The sequence below is a fragment of the Ochotona princeps genome, chromosome 21 (genome assembly GCF_030435755.1).
Source record: "Ochotona princeps isolate mOchPri1 chromosome 21, mOchPri1.hap1, whole genome shotgun sequence".
Lineage (NCBI taxonomy): Eukaryota > Metazoa > Chordata > Mammalia > Lagomorpha > Ochotonidae > Ochotona > Ochotona princeps.
The window spans coordinates 16854658-16877205 of NC_080852.1; the positions used below are offsets into that span (position 1 = coordinate 16854658).

At 44.3% G+C, this 22548-nt stretch overlaps 1 protein-coding gene across 3 annotated transcripts in view; it reads right to left on the bottom strand.

Moving 5' to 3' along the window:
• PTPRG (protein tyrosine phosphatase receptor type G) overlaps positions 1 to 22548 on the bottom strand; it is a 698717-nt gene that overhangs the window by 45122 nt on the left and 631047 nt on the right. For 2 of the 3 annotated variants that reach the window (XM_058678459.1, XM_058678457.1), the window contains exon 14: positions 4562 to 4653. In XM_058678459.1, the coding sequence (XP_058534442.1) occupies positions 4562 to 4653 (92 nt within the window). Of the gene's footprint in view, positions 1 to 4561; positions 4654 to 16431; positions 16516 to 22548 lie in introns of all 3 variants that reach the window. The other variant, XM_058678460.1, reaches the window with a different exon arrangement.

Sequence of the window (22548 nt, forward strand, 5' to 3'; positions counted from 1 at the left end):
CATCCTCCCCTGAAGAGAAGCCACAGGGAGATGAAGGACTCAAGCTCTGTTTCCTGACTGTGGAGTGTGCTGTCAGGGCTCACATCTCTTTACCTGGCCTGTCAGGTACACTCTCCTCCTTAAACTTTGTAACCAGGCTTGACGCTAGTCTAAATGACTGGACACCCTGTCTCTTTCACCCATCCAGAGAGCTGCCCATGGTCCTGATGGATGACCTGCCCCCTTTAAACCCTGCTGGATTAATTATCGCTGAAAAAAACAAACCAGAGGTCACGACATTGTTACTGAATTTGGTTATGCTTATTCCTCATAGAGGGGAACCAGTAACATGGAATATGATTTTGAAAAATCATTAGTGGAAAGTACTAAGAATCAAAGATCCTTTCATTTTCCTGCAGAGGACACAAGTTTTAGTGATGGCCCCACCTCTACCCTGGTCAATTGCCTTTCCTGGATATCAAGTGATGATCTAACTACTATAATTCAAAAGTTTCCTAGTGAAAGAATTGATGCCAGTGATTGAAAAGTAATCTCAAAGACACTTCTTTTATGCCAGATAAACAGTCTTGAATGTTGAGTTTTTTTTTTTCTTCCAGATGTGACTAAGTGACCCTGGCCATGGCACACACGGTCTCTATATACATTCTACACATGTGTGAACTGCTTCTGCTTTCTTTGGCCAAAGGACACACGTTCTGGAGCCCAAGTCCCCAGATTCCAGTTAGGATCAGTAAACCCACACACTTGAAATCCTTCAAGCTAGTCCTAGAAACTGCTCTCTCCAAGGGATGAACATCAAACTGTCAGCAAAGCTCTCTGTACTCATTTGACTCTTGTATAAGCCTTCTCACCAGTCGACTGATCTCATGTATGCTCTGGGATTTAAAGACCAGGATTGTGTCCTTAAGAATTTTAACCACAGATGAATCATCTAAAAGGTGCTGACTGCACATTCATTTGTATCTGTGTCTTATTTAGCCTGTGAACTGCCTACTAGGGCATGCCATGCACCCAGAGCTTTTTCACAAGAGGAACTGGAAGTATTGCTGAGTGAGCTTTGCCTCTCAAGAAGGAAGAGAACAAAAATAACTGGCCATAACAGAACTGAGAGGTAACTTTTTTTTTTTTAATAGGGCAGAAACTGGAGCCAGGGAAATCCCTCTAGGAAGATGTGACGGAGAAACAAATGGCCATTGCTGGTGAAAGAAAAAGGTAAAGATTGAGAGCTCAAAAACAAAACGTGAAGTCTGGGGACCAAAACTGTCAGAGTACCACGCCAGGAGGTGAGAGCCATTTCTAACCACCTGTGCTTTCAAGTCAGAGAGAATGTCCCAATATTAGCTACAGAGCCTTGGGTAAATTAAATAATGTTCCTGAGCCTCGGTTTCCTCACCAATAAAATAGGGATATCAACTATGAATGTCTATAGGATGGTAGTAATACACTCAATACTAAAAGAAAGGTTAAGGGTAAAATAACTTGTGGGAACGGAGTGTATTAGGTATTCCCAAATCATGATCCTGTTGCTGTTTTTACAAGTTTGGTACCATACTTTTCAATCTCATTTCATTCCATACATTTTTAACAAATATAGGGTTTTTCCCCCCACTGTCTACCTTTTAATTGGAAAGGCATAGTGAGAGAAAGAATGTGCAGATCTCATGTAGTAACTTACTTTCCAAACACCTGCAACAACTGAGCCAGAGCAGGAGCCAGGAATTGAACAAGGGCCCTGATGCGAATGGAAAAGCCTTAACCACCAGGCTAAGCATCTGCTCCTGGGAATGTCTTTCCAAAAATGCCAACTGTTTAAAACGAAGAGCTAAAGTGATTTGTAAAGTAGGCTCATAACTCCAGGACCCAGTATTCTTGTTATTAGGTTTTTGAGCAAGGATTAAAAAATAACTTGAGATTGAGTGGGAAATTACCTGGTAGGAGATCTCTAAATCTCTTTATTTAGGACTAAGGACAATTAGATCAATCTGGAAATAACACGATCCTATGGGGGTGACTCAAGAAAAGTTCAAGTGAAAGCTTTAATAGAGTTCATTTAACTCTATCAAACAACAAACTTAATATTTTAAAAATTATTTCCCTCACATTGAATTTCATCATGTAAGACATGATTGCACTGCTATGTACAAGAAACTGTGAGAGTAAACAGAGTAATGCATTGCTGAAAATGAATCATTAAGGAAAATATTTGACAGTTACAACTGCTAACAATGATTGTGAGGTTTAAGAAACACAAAACAAAAACTGTGTTCACGGTGAAAGTCCTTAAAGGCAAGGTCACTGAGGGTGACTCCTTCCTAGTTTAGGGTGTGCTAAGCTCATCTTTCTGGGGGTGCTACTAGTAGGAAAAGCTAAGGAAGAACCAAGACTCAGACTGGCTTCCCTGGGTAAGACCTTTTATAGCTCACTGGCTTACATCATTTTGAGTAACTCAGCGTGTCACAACTCATCAAGAATGTATCTTAGATGTCACTGAAAACATTTTTTCCTCCATACACTTACATTCCCAGTCAGTGTGAATTAGGAGGATCCCAAAGTTAAAAAGGAGGAAAAGACACATGTAAAAAATTCTTTGTGGGTTAGGAGTGTCTCACTTGATAAGTGCATAGGTAGCTGGGACATGGAGAACTACTGCTAGTTTAAGACTCCTACTCAGTGGCAAGGCAGTGGACTCCAGTGAACTGGAAGCGGTTATGGTCACTTCAAAGAACAGTGCAGAGGCGAGTCCCTCCCCAGCGGTTACAGTTCTGAGTTAGGGATGATTTAACATCAGAAGCATGAAAACGCTTGCTGGCTCCGGCTGCTGGGATTACCACCACCAGGATTTGGAAGAGCAAGTTAGAACATCCTAGACTTCTGCCCTAACTTAGGGTTTCCACAGTGCTCTCACACAAAGCATCTCCTGTGAGCTTTATAGCTGCCTAAGTGGCAAGAATGGCAGGCACACCGTGAAAACCCAGGATTTTTATCTCTAATCCAGTGGCCAGAGAAAATGAAAACTTGGAGAATCCTAACCAAGTATGCCACTTTGAGCACTCAACCTTTTAAAAATGGGTTTTAATTGCACTACTATCCAACACGGTGTTGGTCAAAGGCAAAAGGGAACCCTAGCTGCTTTGCAGGAGGAAACACAGTTCAGGTATAGGAATCCAGGAAATTCAATCAAACCATTCATTCCATGCATGACCCAGAACACTCATGCTGGTAAACTGCTCCTCGTCTAGGGTACAATTTCCACCCCCATCCATACAAGCCTAATGTAACAGCTCTATGGGAAACATTTTAACAGCCAAAAAGTGAGCCAGTAGGAACTTCAGTGGAGACTTCTCTGTTATCCTTCTGGTTTGCCTGTGATAGGATTTAGGGAGGGAAGCTGAGCAGAACAAATAGAATGGGGACAAACTTGATAATTTCTAAGGGCTTGACATCTATTTTTAAACATAAAAAGAGCCAATTAAGCCCTCAGCCATAACCACACCTAGTGACAGTCTACAAACAACAGAAGCATGCCTTCTTGTTTCCAAGGGAAATGACTGTTTGTCCCAGCTCCGAGCTTTAACGATGTTTTGGGGAACACTCATTGACTCCATCCATTCATTCAACAGTTAGTTAATAAGTACATCCCATGCTAAGTATTAGCACTGAGGACACAGCCATTGACCTTACACAGCTCTCATCTGAGTCGGGTGAGACTGCCAACAAGTAAAATGTAGAAGCTGTGTACGAGCTGATGAAAAGTGCTCTGGAGAAGAATGCACATTAGCAAGGAGGTGGGGGGTGTCATGTGTGTGGGTGCAGACATTTACAAAGTAACATGAACAAGGAGAGAGACAGAAGACACGTGTGAAGATGTTTATTAAGAAAAACATAATGAAAATCAGAGGTTTCAGAATGTTCAAATCTAGCAAAAGGCAAGGAATGTCAGATAAAAATGGTGGGTGAACCTTCAGCTCCCATGTCCCATTCCAAGCAACCCACCGCTCAACTTGTAAATGAGTATGCAGTGGGCTACGCTTCACTACAGCTCACTCCACCATTCCCAGCCTGGAACACGAAGCCAGCTTTCTGTCTTCTCACCACAGAACAAATGAAAAACACCAGACCAATAAGGGATCTTTGCACTTTCACATCAGCTCCCCACAAACCAGAATTTCAACATTCCAACTTTTAGAGTAGGAAATTTTAGAAAACTCTTCTTTCAAAAAAAGTGTAACAACTGAGATTTTTAAAACGTAAGAACAATTGCCTATTCAGTTGAAATTTAATCCAAGTCGATCAGAAATATTTATTTTTTCTGTTCTTCCCTCCTTTTTCTCCTATGTTCCCACATGAGCATCTGTACTAGTGTGACTCATGGATGTCTGTCTCTTTAGGAGCACTGTATTACTTTGAGGATCTTTAAGGAGCAAAGGTTTCCTTCAGTTACACGTTGTGAATGACTGTCTACATTGGGCAAGCTCTGAAAGATTGCAACGCAGTGTTGTGGCTCTCCCACAAAAAGAGCCAGCGCAAGCAGCCCACAACAAGAGCAGTGTGTGCGACTTACCTGGAATGGCAATGATTGGGATACTCTCATTGGGGACTACCCGTGGAGAGCTGCTATCTTCCACGTAGAAATGAGCTGTCTGAAAACATTTTCTGTGTGGGAAAGAGAAAAACATGTCAAGAAGTGAGGCCAGAGAAATACACTTGTCTGAGTTCTTCATTTTCCAGGGCTGCTTTTGCAGCGTTTCCCAGCTTTGCACACCACACAGCGCTGAGGGCAAACTCCCAGGAAGGTAACGAGGGAGCAGCCCGGCGTTCCGCCTAATTGGAGGAAGCCAGAGCACATCCCACCTGCAAGGCAGGCGGGGAAGGCTGTGGGGCTGCCCGGGTGTGGGGGAGCTCAGGCAGACACACAGCGAACCTGCTGCACACACCAAGTTCCCCGGCTCCTCCACAATATTTCCAAACTTGTTGTTTCATAGAGGAACACTTTGCTCTTCTAACCCCCTAGGACCAAGCTCAGAATCACACCTCGAACCATTCCAAATGTAGTCATTCAACAATCCAAGCGCACAATAGCACTATATTGTCTGTGCTTAGCAAAGCGCCCGCCCACCCCAAGCCTCAGACAGAACTTTAAAAGGGGTCAGAGGGCTGCCAGAGAGGGTGGGAGCAGGGAGGAGCACACAAAATCAGAAGCCCTGGCCATCCAAACCCTAGGGAAGGACCTGAGGTGTCATCTACTGGGTTGTCTGGTTTTCCTTTTACCTTGACTTGAGGCAAAACAGGGAGCACACACTGGACATCACAGGACAGGCAGGGAACAGAAAAGCCATCAGCAGCTCGCTCAGCCTCTGCCTCCTGATGCTGGCCGGGCCTGGCTCGCCAGCCTCCACGTCACTGCTCACTGCGGCCCTAATGAGCTGCCGGAAGCACAGGCTGAATATTTAATGAGGCCGCTCAGCATGAATGGCTATTGTGACCAGAGAAGGGTCCCTGTTCATCTGGCGGAGGGGCTTGACAATGGCTGGCCCTACTGCTGGGTCTTTCAGCTGAGCAGGCGGCATCCTTATGCTGCCCAGTGTCTCTGGGACCCGTCCCACTCCTCTGGCATCTCCCACCAAGTAACACTTGCTCTGCTTTTTTTGTTTGTTTGTTTTGTTTCCTTATTTTCTTTTTCTTCTGGGGGCTAGGTTCCAACTCTCAGAGCAAGCGAACTTGTGTTGAGAACTGACTTTGCTCGTCTCAACCACAGCGGCCCGAGATGGTTTTGTTGGGCAGATCATGTTTTTATGAAGTGTGAGAGGTGGTGAATTAAGGGGCTGGGAAAAAAAAAAAACAAAGCACAACAAACAAAAAAGAAAATCAAGCAACTCTGCAAGCCAGAGATTTTGGGGGGAGGGATGAGACCTTGTAGAAAAACAGCTCTTTCCTTCTCAGCTACATGCGGGGGTGTTACAAAGACACACCGATTGCACAACACGGGAAGCACTTTTTCTTCAGACACTGCCTATTTGTGCATGGAAACCAGCACTACTAGTCCTATATAGATTAAACTGGACTGCTACTCCAGACCACCAGGGGTTCTGAACAGAAATTGTCAGAAGTGTCAGGGACAAACGCGTCATACAGGACGGTGCTTGCAGGACAGTAGGGAAAGCGTGCTGGCTCTCTCTGAATTACCTGGCATTGGTTACATACACACCAAGTTTTCTTCCTTTTTCACTGAACTGCCTTTCCCTACATTTGGGAAGCACATACATACATCGGTCAGATTTAAGATACGAGTGCACTTAATATTTAGGCGCTGGTGCTAATTCTATTAAAGTGTTCCAAATCCATATGCAAGAATTATGATTGTGATGTTGAAGGTCAGTTTTGCTAAGATTCAGAGCTATTAACAGTTAAATTTTCTACTCTTTGAGTCCTCCCTCCCCTCTTCTACCTCATTCATTTGCCAAGATTCCTGGAATGGAGCTTCAGTGTTCAGGCACGATTTGTGGGACTTCATAAATGAGCTAGGATGTTAGCTGCCCAGCATCACAGCTAGAATTGACCTGCTTTCCTGATGTTATTCGGCAGAGCCACAACGTGTTCTACCTCACTGAAAAGATGGGCACATCCTTCACCCGGCGAGCCTTTAACAGGTGCAAAAAACAAACCAACAGAAGTAACTCTTCCAGCTTGATAAGCAATAGTAAGCATGGCTCTCCACTTCCAAAAATAGAAAAACCCCTCCTCAGTAGAATCATTAGCAGCCAAATGACTGTCACCGTCAAGCAACTTGGAAAGGAAACACTGTCTTGTGGATTTTTTTTTTCCTAGAGGAAAGCAGGCAGACATAGCTCAGCCAGTTCCTCACTTAACACAGGGAACCCAAGGCTCCACATTCTCTCTGGAGAAAGCAGTGTGTACTGAAGCAAACTGCGCCTTAGTGCCCCGTGTGCTGTTGTTTAGAATGGGCTTTCTGTGATGGGCAGGGTCAGAAACCTGAGGACAAAGCCCTGTGCGTCTGCGCCATGCTGCCAGTCAGATGCCTTCCTCCCCTAAGATGTGGGTGGGCAACCTGCTACTGAACCTTTTAGGGGGCTCCCCTTAGAATACAAATGTCAGTGGAATCAGCCAAAGTGGGTTAAGCATCCATTGCACAGCACTGGGTTTCACAGACAGCCCATTCTCGGCAACCACCTACAACCCATAGGGTTACTTCCTTAAGCCTGCCTTAGGTGGATTTAGAACATCCAGAGCGATCTAATTAGAAAGTGATCGTGGCAGAAAATAAAGGAAATACAAATGAATGGTAACAGCCATCTATTAAAATCACCCAAAACCCTCCTCCTGGCGAAAATCACTATTCCTATTTTGGGATTTGCCCTTTTGCATTTTCCCTTACTCTTTATTAACTAATTCTTGTTCATGTGCATTGAAGGGCTAGGAGCAGAAGAATAAAAAAGATCCCTGCCCTGGTGATGTTTGCATTTTCATGGTGGAAAGTCAACAATATATGAGTAATCAATAGTGTCAAATAGTCAAGAGTCATGAAGAAAGCAGATGAGAATGACTCAATAACAGAAAGAGGGGTGCAGGAAGGGACTGAGGTGGTGGCTGGCATTTGATCTGAGACCTGATTAGGGAAGTTCCTCTCTGGGAAGCCATAGGGGATGACTATTTTAAGTGGATGAAATGGTTAAACACCACAAGAACACAACCAAGGAGGCCAGTTTAAGAAACAGAAATGAAGTTGTGGGAAAGAGAAGGGAAAGGTTGCGGAGGAGTTCAGAGAGGTGTGCAACAGCCAGAATCTCCCAAGAGGCCACAGAGAACTGGTGCCTACAAGCTAAGGAAATCATTAGAGGGCTTTCATCTGGTCTATTTCACAAAGCCGATTTGGGTGGCTCTGAGAGTAACGGGTTATTCAGCGCCAAGACTGTTTCAAGCAAAATCAGGCAGCAGGGGGCTGCTGTCACAATGCTACCAAAACAGAGGCAAGAGTTTCCATTTCTTTCTGTTAAGTTTTTAAAAAACAAAATGCAAGGCCTGCCTTGTGGCACAGCATGTTAAACTATCGCTGTTGCTGTTGGCATGGAGTCCCAATGGCTCAGCTTCATATCCAGCTTCCTGCAAGTTTGCAGGGGACTGCAGTACAAGATTCCTCCAGTGCTTGGGACTCTGCCACCCACGTGTGGGACCAGCATGAATTTCCTAGTGCTGGCTGTTGCAGTCACTGGGGACGGAAGATCTCTGTCTCTCTGCTTCTCCCTTTTTCCTTGTCACTCAACCACTCAAAAAAGAGAAGTAAACAGATTTTTCAAAACATAAAAATAAAAAAAAATGAACTCACAGCATAAATGTTATGCCAGATTACAAATACAATCCTATGGCCTCATTACTGATGCTCGTCTCCTTCTCTGTGTAGCTACTACATTGCTGTATTTGATTGGAGTCCAATCAAGTACCAGGGGCTGGGACAGGTGCTAGGTTTCTGTCAGATGTACCACCCTTATCACTAACATCATCCCTGTACAACTTATGGGGTTAAGATCTGAGGAAAGTGGCAATCACATGACACTGAACCGAAGCTGGTTCATTTCAAGAAAAACATTTTGACCTTTAGCAGTGACCAGGAATAAAAATCACAATAGGGCCCGCCACGGTAGCCTAGTGGCTAAAGTCCTCGCCTTGCATCGTCTGGATTCCACATGGGCGCTGTTTTGTATCCCAGCAGCTCTACTTTCCATCCAGCTCCCAACTTATGGCCTACAAAAGCAGTTGAGGACGGCCCAAAGCCTTGGGATCCTGCACCCTTGTAGGAGACCTGGAGAAGCTCCTGGCTCCTAGCTTCAGATCAGCTCGGCTCTGGCTGTTGTAGCCACTTGGAGAGTGAATCAGCGCACAGATCTTTGTCTCTCCTTTCTGTAAATCTGACTTTTCAATAAAAATAGATAAATCTGTAAATAATAACAAAAGTAGGGATTTTTGAAGAAATGTGAATAAAAAAAAGCCTGCAAATTTTAATGCCTTTCAACTTCTGAAATGATCCAAGAGGTGGCACTGCTCTGAGTTCAAACTCAGGGGAAGGGAGATGAAACATCTGTAACTGTCCAAAAAGTGTCTCGAACAGGGGACTTGATCTTTATCTGGGCCCAGTTGCTTCAACTACCCTACCTTTAGTGAAACACATTTCTAGGGTCATGAACAGCTCTCGTCTAAAATTGAAATTTCTTCATAAATGAGTCTTTGTTAACTCAAGTGCCACCGAAAGAGCAAAAGATTAAGCAGACCATGCTTGAAACAATGAAAGTACGTTTCCAAGTTTAACTATAAAATGCACGGCCTCAGACCCCACCACACATTTCAGTCTAACCGTTTTCACTTGCCACCTGGGCCCATGTGTTCTGCTTTCTCAAGAGCGGAGTTCGTGATTTTTGAAAAGATCTCTATCCTCATATTCCCTTTCATGTGAAAGAATGGAAGACTTATCTTCAAATTTTTAATCCAAGAACACATTTTTGTGACCACAGCCTCAGGGTGTTCAGAGAGTTTGTTGTTTGTTTGTTATATTGGAAAGGCAGGTATCTCGGCATGATGCAATACACCCTGTTGACTTTGTTTCGTGGCTTCTCACTTAAGGGAATGGCGTAGTAGAGACTAGCATATCCAGATGTGAAGATACGATGCAATATGCATCCCTGTTTCCAAATCAAAGATGGACTCCCAATGAAACTGTTGGACATACCTAGACAATGGGATGCTGGACTGTCTGACATTGTCTGTACCAGCAATGTCAGGGCACACTTAAATAAGACTGATGGAATCATGACTCCTTAGGAAGGACTATACTATTGTTACAATATGGGGAAAATCAGTTGGGGGGGGTGGCAATTTGTGGGGGAGGGAATCCCAGACCCTATGGAATTGTATCACAACATTAAAAAAAAATGCAGAACACATCCATCAGTGTTAGCTGTCCCTGAGCTCCCAGCTGAAACACACATGCTGTAGTGCATGGCAGGTTCCGGGGTGTTTAATTGGCCCTCTTGACTAATGGCATGGGCATGCACGCACGCACACACGAGCCCAGCTCCCCTGACAGTGCTTTTAGAAGCACTCATCAACATTCAGGTTACAGAGGCCTGCTATTCAAACAAACCAGAGCAAGCTATAGTGATGAGCAGAAAACCTCTCCACTTCTGACTCTACCATCGCCTTCCACGAATCTGACACATTCTTAAGGCAGAACATGCAGAACAACCGGACCTCACTATGAACACCCGTCTTTTCCTGCTCCTACTTTTCCCAAGTACCCGTTTGGATGGCTTCTCATATGGGCTCACAGTTTTCTTCTAGTTTTTACTGACCTGCTGACAAGATAGTGTACATAACCAATACTCAGCAGGGAGCAGAGAGCAGCTCTTGAGGCCAGGAAAACAAACACTGGTGTGATCTGAATTTCACCCATCACCGTTGCCAGGAAGCCTCCTTCAAAGGCAGCCATCAGATTCTACATCAGTGGAAGGACTCTGAAGCCTGCAAACACCCAGCTCGAAATGGTCATCTGGCTTGACGAGCCTGGGATGCCACACCATTCTTCCTCCAGGGGCCATGGCTGACCACACAGCACCACCTTCAACAGCATGCAGACGGCTGGGGCATTCGCAGGCAGGAGAATCCCAACATGAAAATCACCAAATAACCAATTAACTAAATGTTGAAATATAAGGATTAGAAACCAAGTCTCTGTCCTCAAATTTAGCTCAGTGGTTCTCTAATCACATCAGGGTAGGCAGGAATTTGTTAGCAGTGAGCAGCTCAAAATTCTAATTGCAGACTAGTGGGGGCAGTTGGCTGGGCTGCTACTGCATATTAATTAAGCAATCTGAACTGATTTATAGATTGCCTTCATTTAAATTGACCGGAGCCTACCCGCTAACAATCCCATTCATTCACATGCTGTTGAGAACAGAAATCACATTAATATTTACTTTTGTAATTGGAACTGTGTAGTAGACCCTCAATGAGTAAGAGCTACTTCTAAATAGGAAGATAGAATGCTCACATGGCTCCCAGGAGGATGATTTTTGAAAGCTGTGTGAAAGACATGAACTGGTTTACTAGGGCTGTTTCCAGAAAACAAAGTGACAAAAACAACAACGGAAAGAAAAGACTGCGGGTCGTGTTGGGCTCTTTCGCAGAGAGTCTCCGAAAAAGCTCTGGGGCTCCATCCGGAAAGGAGCCAAGCTGAAATTTCTAAGTGGAGATTTTTTTTTTCCCATATACAATTCACTTGCTGTGAAGTTTTCTTAGCTGGCTATGAATTGATTCAGTTTGCAAAAGTCAGTTTACGATCATGGTATCTTTTCAGCAAGGAATTTTTTACAGAGAAAAATTCAGAAACCAAGACACACTGCTGTTGGATGTATTTCCTACGCTGAAGAGGAGACACGCTAGCTGACAAATGGCAATGGGCACTTGGGGATCATCACATGGCAATTTTTACATCGGGGCTGTTCCAGAAATCCCGGGGCATATGGTTGTCAGGCTTGGCATGAGTAAGGGCTGCCCAGGGAGGACCGGAAGCAGGTGAGAAAAAGGAGAACAGTATCGCATGGAAGGCAGAGGAGGAGTGCACTAAACCTACTCAAAAAAGGGGGAGGACAAAAAATGCCTCAACACCTTTCAGATTTCACATGGGGATGCGAGATGTCCCACTCAACTTGATAAAGCTGAAAGTGACAAAAACCTCATTCCTAGGGTGAGATTTATATCTGATGAGTTAAGCTGCATACAACTTCCCCTCTGTAAGAAGATGGGAAAACACAGGTGGAGGACAAACACAAAGGTGACCTCAAGACAATACTCTGTCTCCCGAAACATCCCATTTGCTGACACCCTTCTAGATCCTAGCCACAATGTTTTTCAGCCTTCCAGCTAAGATTAAGCGCAAATACTTAGTCATCACTCAAGTGCTCTGAAGCAGATAGGAGAGCAGAGGTCACTTCATAACTGCCAAGTGCAACAAACTCTAAAGCAGCAATTTTTAACAACATGGCTGCCTCTGAGAAAGAAGCTGTAAGGAACTTCACAAGGCTCCTGGCTTTGGATTAAAAGGTTTAATGTCATGGGCTTTATGGCACTTCCCTCATCCTTGAGACCTCTGTCTGGAATGTTCTGGATGTCTGGAGTTAAGGGAAGTTCCATTTCATTTACCACTGTTGAAGGCACCGACTCACCCCCGCTGACTTGGGAGCATGCCATGCGACAATGCTGGTCTGCAGCTTTGAGTAGGAGGTAGGAAATGAAATTCACATTTTATTTACTGCACATATTACTCAGTATTTATCATCTAAAATGGTCTTGTAAAAGCCTCTGCCAACTACTCATCTCATTAACATACAGATGGAGTGTGCTCTGCTCGGAAGAGCGGTATTTTAAGGCTCCAGGAAGGCACGAGGTTACTCTTCACTAAGCAGCCCCAGACTGCAGTGTTTTTTAAGAACTTTAGACCACCTGGGAAACAATGCTGATTTCGATACTGCACTAGCACCCCGGTGACATTCCAAACGATTCACAATGACACTCTGAAACCATAAGAGTGCTTCACGAAAGTCAACTCAGGATGGACAGATGAACAATAACCCCATAGGTAGATGACAAAATGGAAATATGGATACATTTCATGATATAGAAGTCAACGCAGCAAGACCAACACGGCTGAAGGGCAAACACAGCCTGGAGGAAAGCGAGCAACCTGTCTCGCCGACATCAACAACCCAAAGAAAAAGTGAACCAAACAATTTTCTATAAAAAGTTCACAGAAAAAAAAACACTTGTCCACCCTCACTTACAAATGGAAGGAAATACATGAAAACTAGCTCAAGGCACCACTTTTTCTCATTTAGGAGGTTGGTAAAAAGCCCAAAGTCTGATCAAACAGTCTATACTGGGGATGCTCTGTGGAACCCTGTATTGCTGATTTGGCACAATCCATACAGATTACAGATACATGTACCCTGGGATACAGCCTTTTCTTGAACCTGCATTTGTATTTATCCATTTGCAAAGAGCCCACATTTACAAGAGACAGTCACAGCGGGGGGAGGCGGTAAATGGGAAGGGAGAAAGCAGACATCCCTGAGCCTGTGGAACCATATCATGAAAAAGAAAACAAACAAAAACACCCAAAAGGTATTCACAGTACTGTCTACAATGGAACAACTTGTATGATAGCCCAGAGGATGGGTTAAATAAAGCTTGACACATCTGTACGAATGGATGCCATCCTCCATAGAGACAGAATGAGGTAACTGTGAATGGACATTACAGAATTCATGAGAAATGGAACTAATGAGACTTACTTTGGCGCAAAAATTGTTTAAAATTTTCAAGTAATTTTTATATAACATGCATCTTCCATGAAATTTTTGAAGCATATACAAATGCTTATATATACACACATGTATGTGTGTGTGTGTGTGTGTGTAAATACAGTTATATAAACAGACAGGGAGAGAGGTATTCCTTTCCAAAGGACTTTTATGAATGGAGTTGGGCCAGGCTAAAGCCAGCAGCCAAGAGTTTATTCTGGATTCCCAACAATGGGTACGGGGACATAATCACTTTGAACATCCTCTGTTGCTTTCCTTGGCTCATTAGCAGGGAGCTAGATCAGAGCTCAAACAGCTTGGCACTCACATCAACTTTTTGATTTTAAATCACTTCAAATAATGCCTATTCAAAATTTATCAGCTGTTTTGATTTTTACTCCTTTTCTCTCTCCTTTTTGCAGGGGAAATCAGCAGTTATCAAGTCTTAGCAATTCTTTCTCTTGGCCTCTTTCATGGCTGTCCTAAGGCAGGCACAGTGAGACAAGCAAGGAAGCGACCAGCACCACATCAAGTTCAGGTACACAAACTTTCTAACAGCTCCAGCAACTGTTAGCAAGGTGGCCATGAAGGTGTTCTTGCAGGCCTTTCCTACCTGATTTTTGGCTGTGTTTCAGATGGAGATGCAAGGAGGGAGGAAAGACAAGTGCACAGTGAGAGGCAACGGCGGGAGGCAGGGAGGCTGGTCCATGAGCATCCCCTGCCTGAGGCCAGCCTCCCACAGAAGCTGGGCAGAGGCACGGAGCAAACGCTATCTGCAAAGCGTCTTACAGCACAGTGGCAGGGTAGCATTGAGTCAGGCGGCAGCAACAAAAATGTCAGAGGACAGAGGGGGATGTGGACTGCTGGTCTTGAGCGCACAGAGATCTTCAGGGTGATAAAGCGCAAGTGTTGGGGGAGCAGTGCCATGGCAGGCTAAGTGGTGGCCTTCTGCGGAAGGATCTGCACGCATCCATGTCATCCTTCTTGAGCTGTGAGCATGGCACACAGGGGAGGGGCCGGAGGCCCCACCTCAGCCACTTAGGTACCTTGGCTTTGCTTTGTGACTTACCTCCTCTGAGCCTCAGTGGTCTCATCTGCTCAAGGGCTGATGCCATCCACACACTAAACATTTTGCAAAGGACACCTCCTTTGATCTTTGCAGCAACCCAATGAAAAGAAGCTATCATCTGACCCACTTTTCTACTGAGGAAGTTGAGGGTCTTCAGAGCGAAAAAATGGAAGAGCTGCAACTGGAAACTGAGAAGTCTAAGTAAATTCTATGAGTCACAAACAGGTGTGCAGCCATAAACACCTGTCATTTTTCAACTCCTTGGCAGAAGAAACTGCTTCTCCCTCCCTGAGTCTCCCTCATTCAGAGGTGAGCAGACACCAGAGGGACTGGGCACTTTATGATTGGAAGTCTGTAACGGGCAGGGAATTTGACACAGTAGTGAAAAGACTTCTTGGAGTGTCTGTGTATACACTAGGGTACTTGGGTTCGAGTCCTGGTTCTGCTTCTTTCTCCAGCTATCCAGCGATGCCTCAAGTACCTGGCTTTCAGTCACTCACACGGGAGACCCAGGCTGAGTTTTAGGCCCTGGGCTTTGTTTTAGCTCAGTCCTGGGTGGTATAGGCACTTGAAGATTCAAATGGCAGGTGTAAGATCTCAATCCTTGTATTTCGAATAAGACTCCATCAGTAAGAATTAAAAAAAAAAAAAGACAATGTATGTAATGAACTTATTGCCATTCTGAGGGCCAAAGGACTAAGTGAGCTTGTCCAGCAGGCTGCAACCTCATTTCTGGGGAAGACTCTTCAAATGGGTCTGTGCTCGTATTTCCGCTCTCCAGGAGGGCATGTTGGCTCTTTTGCTGCAGACAAAAACTTGCAGTATTTAGAACAGACTGGGTATGAGAATTGTACATTGAAGTGATGTGTGAGGTTTCTTTCTCTTTAGATCTTTGAATCCAAAGTTATACACGAGGGTTTCAATTTGTTTTTAATACACAGACTTTTGAAAATTTATTAGAAATTCAAGATTTCAGTAAGTACCAGGAGATCATAGGATGATTTACTGAATAACATCACCAGTGTCAGGCGATACTGCCTTATCCACAAGGCCCAAACTGCACTGCAGTGCTTCAGAGTGGATCTTACACCTTGCCATTCACCTGTCACGGTGCCTGCACCGCACCCCCTCAGCTACCATAGGAGGGGCCGATTAGAATGGATGGTTACCTCACGTTTCATTTTCATAATCTGATTTGTTCACAGCCAAGGGAGGCACATCCTGGCATACGACAATTTTAGATATTGGTGCATTGGAAGCAAAAAGGGACCTCTCCTGGCATACTATGGGTGAGTGAATTAGCCTAATCAGCAATTTAATGTTAAAAGATGATCACATTCATATTAAACACAGTTTGCCTAACACAAGCTTTACAGAAATATTAGCAAGAAGCTCAATTGTGGTGATCAAGGTTATAGAATCATGACTTCTTAACGTTTATTACAAATATTCTCAGGGCAATCATTTTTGCAAGTTTTCAAATTATCTAGAATTCACATACTTCTAATTTTTTAAAGTCTCATCTTTCCTATAGAAAAACACTTAGTTCCACATTTGCTCAGTCCTCTCCCCTACTTCTTACGCTTCATCCTAATTTATCTATAGATTTGTTTCTGTAAGGCAGTTTTCACTTACAAGGTTAAAACATGCAATCTCTAAAACATGCAAACATCTGAAATCTGAAAAAGCAAAAGGATGCAACAGATACACAGACACAGGCAGGAGCACCCCTTTATGTACTGAACTAGAAACAAAAATTAACCCCCAAACGGAGAAATAAAGCAGACAGCAAGCACACACAGGACAGATTGCACTTGGCATCAGTATCCACACAAGCTGAACTGGCATTTTCAAGTCTTAGTTTTAAGAACTGAAGCAGACCAAGTGAGTTTCAGTATTTGTTGTCTACAAGCCTTTACTTCCAATAGCAACCAAACAAAAAATTCGGCAAGCCAATCCCGGCCACTGAGACCCCCCATTAACTTGACCGCCCCTCACCTGCTCCCCTTCTCTCCTCTCTCCCAAGAAGGCACTTCACGGAAACGTCTGGGAAAGCCCTTGGACTTTACTTTGTTACACCCTCTGAATGGACAAAAACAAAAAAACAAAACAAAAAACAAAAAACAAAAGAGAACAGGTATAGGAGACAGCATTTTCAATTAGCCACCAAGAGTTGCACATCAACACCCACCCTCCCTTCAAACACCAACATTACCTCGGCCCCAGTGCTTCTCTGGGACAGTATCAAGACAGGAGGCTTCCACACCAAGGCAGCAAGAAATAGGAAATGGGAATTTTGCTCTTCAGAGCTGTCTACTGTGTCAACCCAGGTGTTAAAGGGAAGAGAAGGGTCTCAAAGAACCATGAACTTGCTCATTTACATGCCTACTCTTTCACCTTTGCCATGCTGCCCTCCGAGAAAATAGGATGACTTGAAGTCACGGGAACCCACCAGGACTTGGTGAGAATCTACTGGGAAACCTTCGTGGCTACTTTCTAAGGCATTTCCTTCAACATGGTGAACAAATCTGTGGCTTTCTCTTTTCCTCAGGCATCCCTCTTTGGTCTGGACAAATGCTCTCCTATTTCACAGTGCAGATTGAATAGTAGAGACATCTCATGGAGATAGGCACAGCGGTTGGCACGTTATTACTACATTGCTATTGTAGTCCTATATTTAGCTTTCCCTTAAATAACCACAGCCACCAGAGACTAGGTTACAGCATTTGAAAAGCCTTACTTTAGTCACACAACAATACTTGGAAACTTTATTTACTATTCTTATATTTAATCTAGTAAACCGTTTGGGCCATAGGATTTCGCACTAAAAAGATTGCTATTCTGTCCAAACTCTGTTGATAGGACAGCAAAGACAATCTCAGATATGAGGATTTAAAAAAAAAAAAAGCTTGTATAAAAGTGGGATTAACAGAAGTTCATTTTGATAGAAAAATATTTCGAAATTCATGTATAGTTTTTTTTCAGAAAGTGTATTTCCTCAGGCATGGATTGTAAATGTTTATGCACCAAAATTACCTGTGAAGATAATTTTCCATGAACTCAAAAAAAACTTTTGAGTTAAAAAAATTTTTTTTAGCTATTTCTTATTTATGTTAGAGACATGGATCACCAATCCACTAGTTTATTCATCAATGAACTCGATCCAGGTCTCCCACCGTGGTGGTAGGGACCCAATCACTTGGGCCTTTGCCCACTGCCTCCCAGAGTGTGGCTTAGCCAGAAATGGTCCTTGGTGCTGGGAGAGGGGGGTTAGAGGATGGACTTGGACCCAGGCCCTCCAACCCAGGATGTGAGCAGCCCAACCTGTGTCTTAACAACCACTCTAAATGCTAGCCCCACCTCTGTGAACTTCCTGAAGGACCCTTCCGTACAGACAGCTGACAGAACTCCCCCGTGAGCGCTCTCATGCTCAAGCAATCAGCATTCTGTGTTAACCTCTGAGTCACTCCCTGGCTTTCACAGCTATTAACTTCCAGGAATCAACATCTTCTAAGCCCTTCTTCCTAACTACACATGTTCAGTCATCATTGGGTTCCAACCTGAGTCGAGGTGCTGAGTGCAGTAAACACAATTTGGAGAAGCCAGAACTTGGGAACATGATAGAAAGAGGGGGTCATGGTGACCAAAACCTCATGGTCTCCCTCCAAGGGAAGATGCTTGGTGTGGCTACCAACGTGCATCTGCAGACATCACCAGCGTGTTACAATGTTGTTACAAGTTTTCAGAAAAACTTGAAATTTGCAGCTTTCTAAAATATTTAGACTTTTTTCTCAACCCTTAGCCTTACTCTGAATTCTGCCAGATTCACTCTTGCGGGAGTTTTGGAGCGGAGCCGGCTATCTCTGCAGTTTTTCCTCACACACAATCACAGGCGCTTCAGACTCCCACCCGAGAGCTGACAACACTCTGCTGAGAAGCAAATGCCACACAATCAATAACTAATACCACAAATCACTCACAGATCTATCTGAGCCTACCGATGGGACAGACACATTCAAGCTTGTGAGAGAAGGTGCTGAATTTGGAGAAATTCCCACAGGGGTTGTGTGTACCTAGGGTAGACTTAATGATTAAGCAGCTTCCCCTTCCTGGAAAGTGAGCCTGGTTTAGTATGCATCCGTCTACCCTTCCTTACGCGATCAGGCCAGTCTGTGCAGTATCCAGGAGCAGGCTTCAATAGCAACCTTTGGCCGTGACTCTCTTCCCACTTTTGTCTAATGCCTGTGTGTTAGCCTGTTCCAAGAGCTCTCTGGCTGGCATCTCAGGGCCAACTTGACAGCAGGGGTCCAGTTACTATAACAACTGTCAGCTCTGGTGAATTCTGAAACGCCTTCCCGAGTAGCCATTTGGGAAACAGTTACTGAGCAAAAAAAAACTTGTCTGGGATCGACTGCCTTAGCTGCGACGTGATCCTGGGCTCCCTGGGCACAGCTGTCCAGGCAATCACACACAGGCAGTGCCCACTTCAAGGAGCAGCTGGGGATCTCCAAACGCCTCTTCCCCTGTCCCCTTCAGCATCTCAATGGAGACAGTTTCACACTGTGGTGTCAATCATAGAGTCATACACTCAAATCCTACAGGGCAGGCCATCTTTGGGCAGCACAAAGTGTGCTGTATCTCCCTCTGTGGCTTGACACCTTGTCGGTCTTTGAAGAATCAAACTGTAAAAATCATTCCTAATGATTAAGAAAAAAATACTTAAATCTGGCCAAAGGTATAGGTTCTACAAAGAGGTAAGTGGCACAGGAAAAACAAAAAACAGGACAAGTGCAATCCTGAGACTAGTCTATCTTCAGCCCAGACAGACAGGATTGCCCAAAGCCAGAACAAATGACCAGACTCTGCTAGACTTCAGATATGTTATATGCACACAGATCTTTTCAATACTCATTCTTTTCCTTTATCAGTGCAATGCAATATTGATCAAATTCGGTCTGTCCCCGTGCCTTTGTGCATGCTGAACCCCATCCCTGAGAACAGAGCCTGACTCCAGCCATCACAGTGGTCTTTTCTTTGCAGTGGAAGGGCAGTCTGCAATACTGAGGATGTCACGATCCAGGCCTTCTGGGGCTGTTCTCACAGTACCCTTGCCTGGCACACTTGTCCTGCTCCTGTGGACAAACTAAAGCCCAGGAGCACTGCCAGTGTTCCTGTCATTCCCATTCTATCCTGGTCATGGTCAGAGTCACTCTCAGAGCACAGTTTCTCCCTGGGACGCACACTGGGCAGCAGTGACCTGTGGGGAGCGCAGGGACCAGCAAATGGGCCAGTGAGTATTCCCTGACCAGGAACTTGCACGGCTGGCTCTCTGTCCAGCCCAATGAGTGCCACAAGGAAATATGAGAACAATATTGCTACATAAGGAATTATGAAAATTGTATTGCTGCATTTCCCAACCTGTGAGGACAACTTGGGCAGCTGGGTTTTTGATCCTTCTAATTTTTAAAATTCTATTCAATTTTTCACATGAGACACTCACAGAGGAAGAGACACAATGAGACAGGGTTCCAATTGGCTGGTTTTTTTCCTAAAATTCCCACAAACACCAGGAGTGGGCCAAGCTAAAGCGGGGAGCCATGAACTGAACTCCCTGAGCCATCATCTGCTGCCTCCCAGTGTGCGCATTAGCAGGAAGCTGCAATGAGGAGTGAAGCCAGAGCTTGAACCCACACACTCCAATACTGGATATGGGCAGCCTGACTGTCAACTTAGCTAGTACAGCTAGTAGATCCAACACCCACCTCTACAAAGGTTTGAAGTCATTTCTTCCTATTTCCCAAATGGTTCAAAATTATAAAAATACTTGCATGAGTTAAATGAAAATGGTCAGTGTTTCTTTTATTTGCCATAATATTTGCTTATCTACTTATTGTCTTCATTAAGGCTAGGAGCCTCTGGAAAAAAATATCTGTTTGGCCAATTTTCTGCTCCGGGCACAAGCAAGGTGCTTAGGAACTGTTGAGTAAATGAACAAAGAATAAATGGACCAGTGATAAGAAATGTTAACAGTCAATACACAATACAAAAGCAGAAATGCAAGAAACTCCAAAATACACCAGCCAAGTGTATGACCCTGTGCAAGCCAATTCTCTCTCTGGAAACTCCGCTCTCTCTGGACAAGGGTGCTGCCTTTCCTACTGACATGCCTACTATGCACAGCTGCTGGAGGTAAACCTGCGGCCATGCTCCTTCCCACATGCACTTGTGTGCGGACAATGACTTCTCGCGGCTGCCTCCTTTGTGACTTTGCATGGTGGAGGTTGGGTCAGGGGAGGGTAGACAAACATCTCAGCCCAATCCAGCCATTAACATGCAAGGTTGAAAGTGTGGTGTGTTGGACAGATGGGCATAGCATGTGTGCCTGGTTGCTACTGGTGGAAGATAGGCAGGGTCCATGGCCCAGCCAGACACATGTGGTCAGTCATCCGAACAATGCAGGATGCTACTGCATGCCCACAGCCTTGAAGATGCCAACACAAACACAGCACACATTAGTGTACTCTGCAGCCTTTCATGTTTATTGCACACTGTCTCCTATGGAATATTCAGGAAAGGACAAAAAAATTTGTAATGTCAACAGACTCACTTGTTTTCAGGAACAGCATTGCTAATGGGGAACCACTGAAAATTTCTGACAGTCTACGAAAGAGAGACATTAGTCCCATGTGGCTACATTGGCACTGCCTGATTTAATAGTAATTTACAGATGGTTTGGTCATGGCCCTGAAAACAGTTAGACAGAAGGATGACATACTTCTAACATCAAACGAGGCCAGCCTAGGCCACGTGCTACCACTCCCACGGACAGTTTCCAGTTTTCTGTAGTTGAATCACAGAGGACTGTCAACATCAATGTAAAGTCCTTGCCTGAGCTAGAACTGTCGACACTCGATTTGTCATCAGAAAAGCTAGCAGTAGTCACCTAAGCCACCAGATGACATACATTCCACAAGCCAGCATCAAACTTTCTTCCAGTTAAAGGTACTATTGAGGAGAGGACACCTCCTACTCTACTTCCAGGACACATGTCAGCTTAGGTGATCCCTCAAGGATTCTTTTAGATCTGGTCTTCCTGTCCTCCCTTTCTTATTTTTCTTGTAATTTTTATAATGACACACATTCAATTTCCTTTATGTCACAAGCTCAACCCTCCACAAAAAAAAAACAATTCAGCAGAAACACTACTTGCTCCTCAAGAGTGTAGGCAAGGGCTGTAAACCATAAAAGACCCCAAAATGAGGATTCTGCTTTTATTGCATTTTTAGGGGGGTAGTCTGCATATTAGTTACTCCACGTCAGGGGAAACTTACGATATATTCTTATTTGAGATCAGTTCATTTCACTAAGATTAATGGTCTCCAACTGCATGAAAAACAGCTATGAATATGAATGGGATCCTGTGTTTTGCAACAAAATAGACCATTTTTTTGATACACAAGGAAGGAAGTTCCTCTGGGTATACTAGTTCTCACTGAGGTCAGTGTGATGATTCAGAGAGTGGGTTCTCAAGTCGGATTAGCTGCTTTTAAGGAAGGATGCTGGGCCCGGCGGTGTGGCCTAGCAGCTAAAGTCCTCGCCTTGAACGCACCGGGATCCCATATGGGTGCTGGTTCTAATCCCAGCAGCTCCACTTCCCATCCAGCTCCCTGCTTGTGGCCTGGGAAAACAGTTGAGGACGGCCCAAAGCTTTGGGACCCTGTACCCACATGGGAGACCCAGAAGAGGTTCCAGGTTCCTGGCTTTGGACCAGTGCAGCACCGGCCGTTGTGCTCCCTTGGGGAGTGAATCATCGGATGGAAGATCTTCCTGTCTCTCCTCCTCTCTGTATACCTGACTTTATAATAAAAATAAATAATTTTTTTTTTTAAAAAAAGAAGGATGCACCAAAAACTCATGATGTGACTTGGCCATACCACCTGATCTTCCCAAGTCTCAGTTTGCTGATCTGCTAAACAGACACAATGATATTAATTAATCTATGCCTAGGTGGGCATATAATATATATGCTGTGCACATGCCTAGCATGGCAGATATTCAATGCAAGGTTCTCAATGTATCCAGGTTTTAGGTATCCATATCAGAGGTAAGATTTTG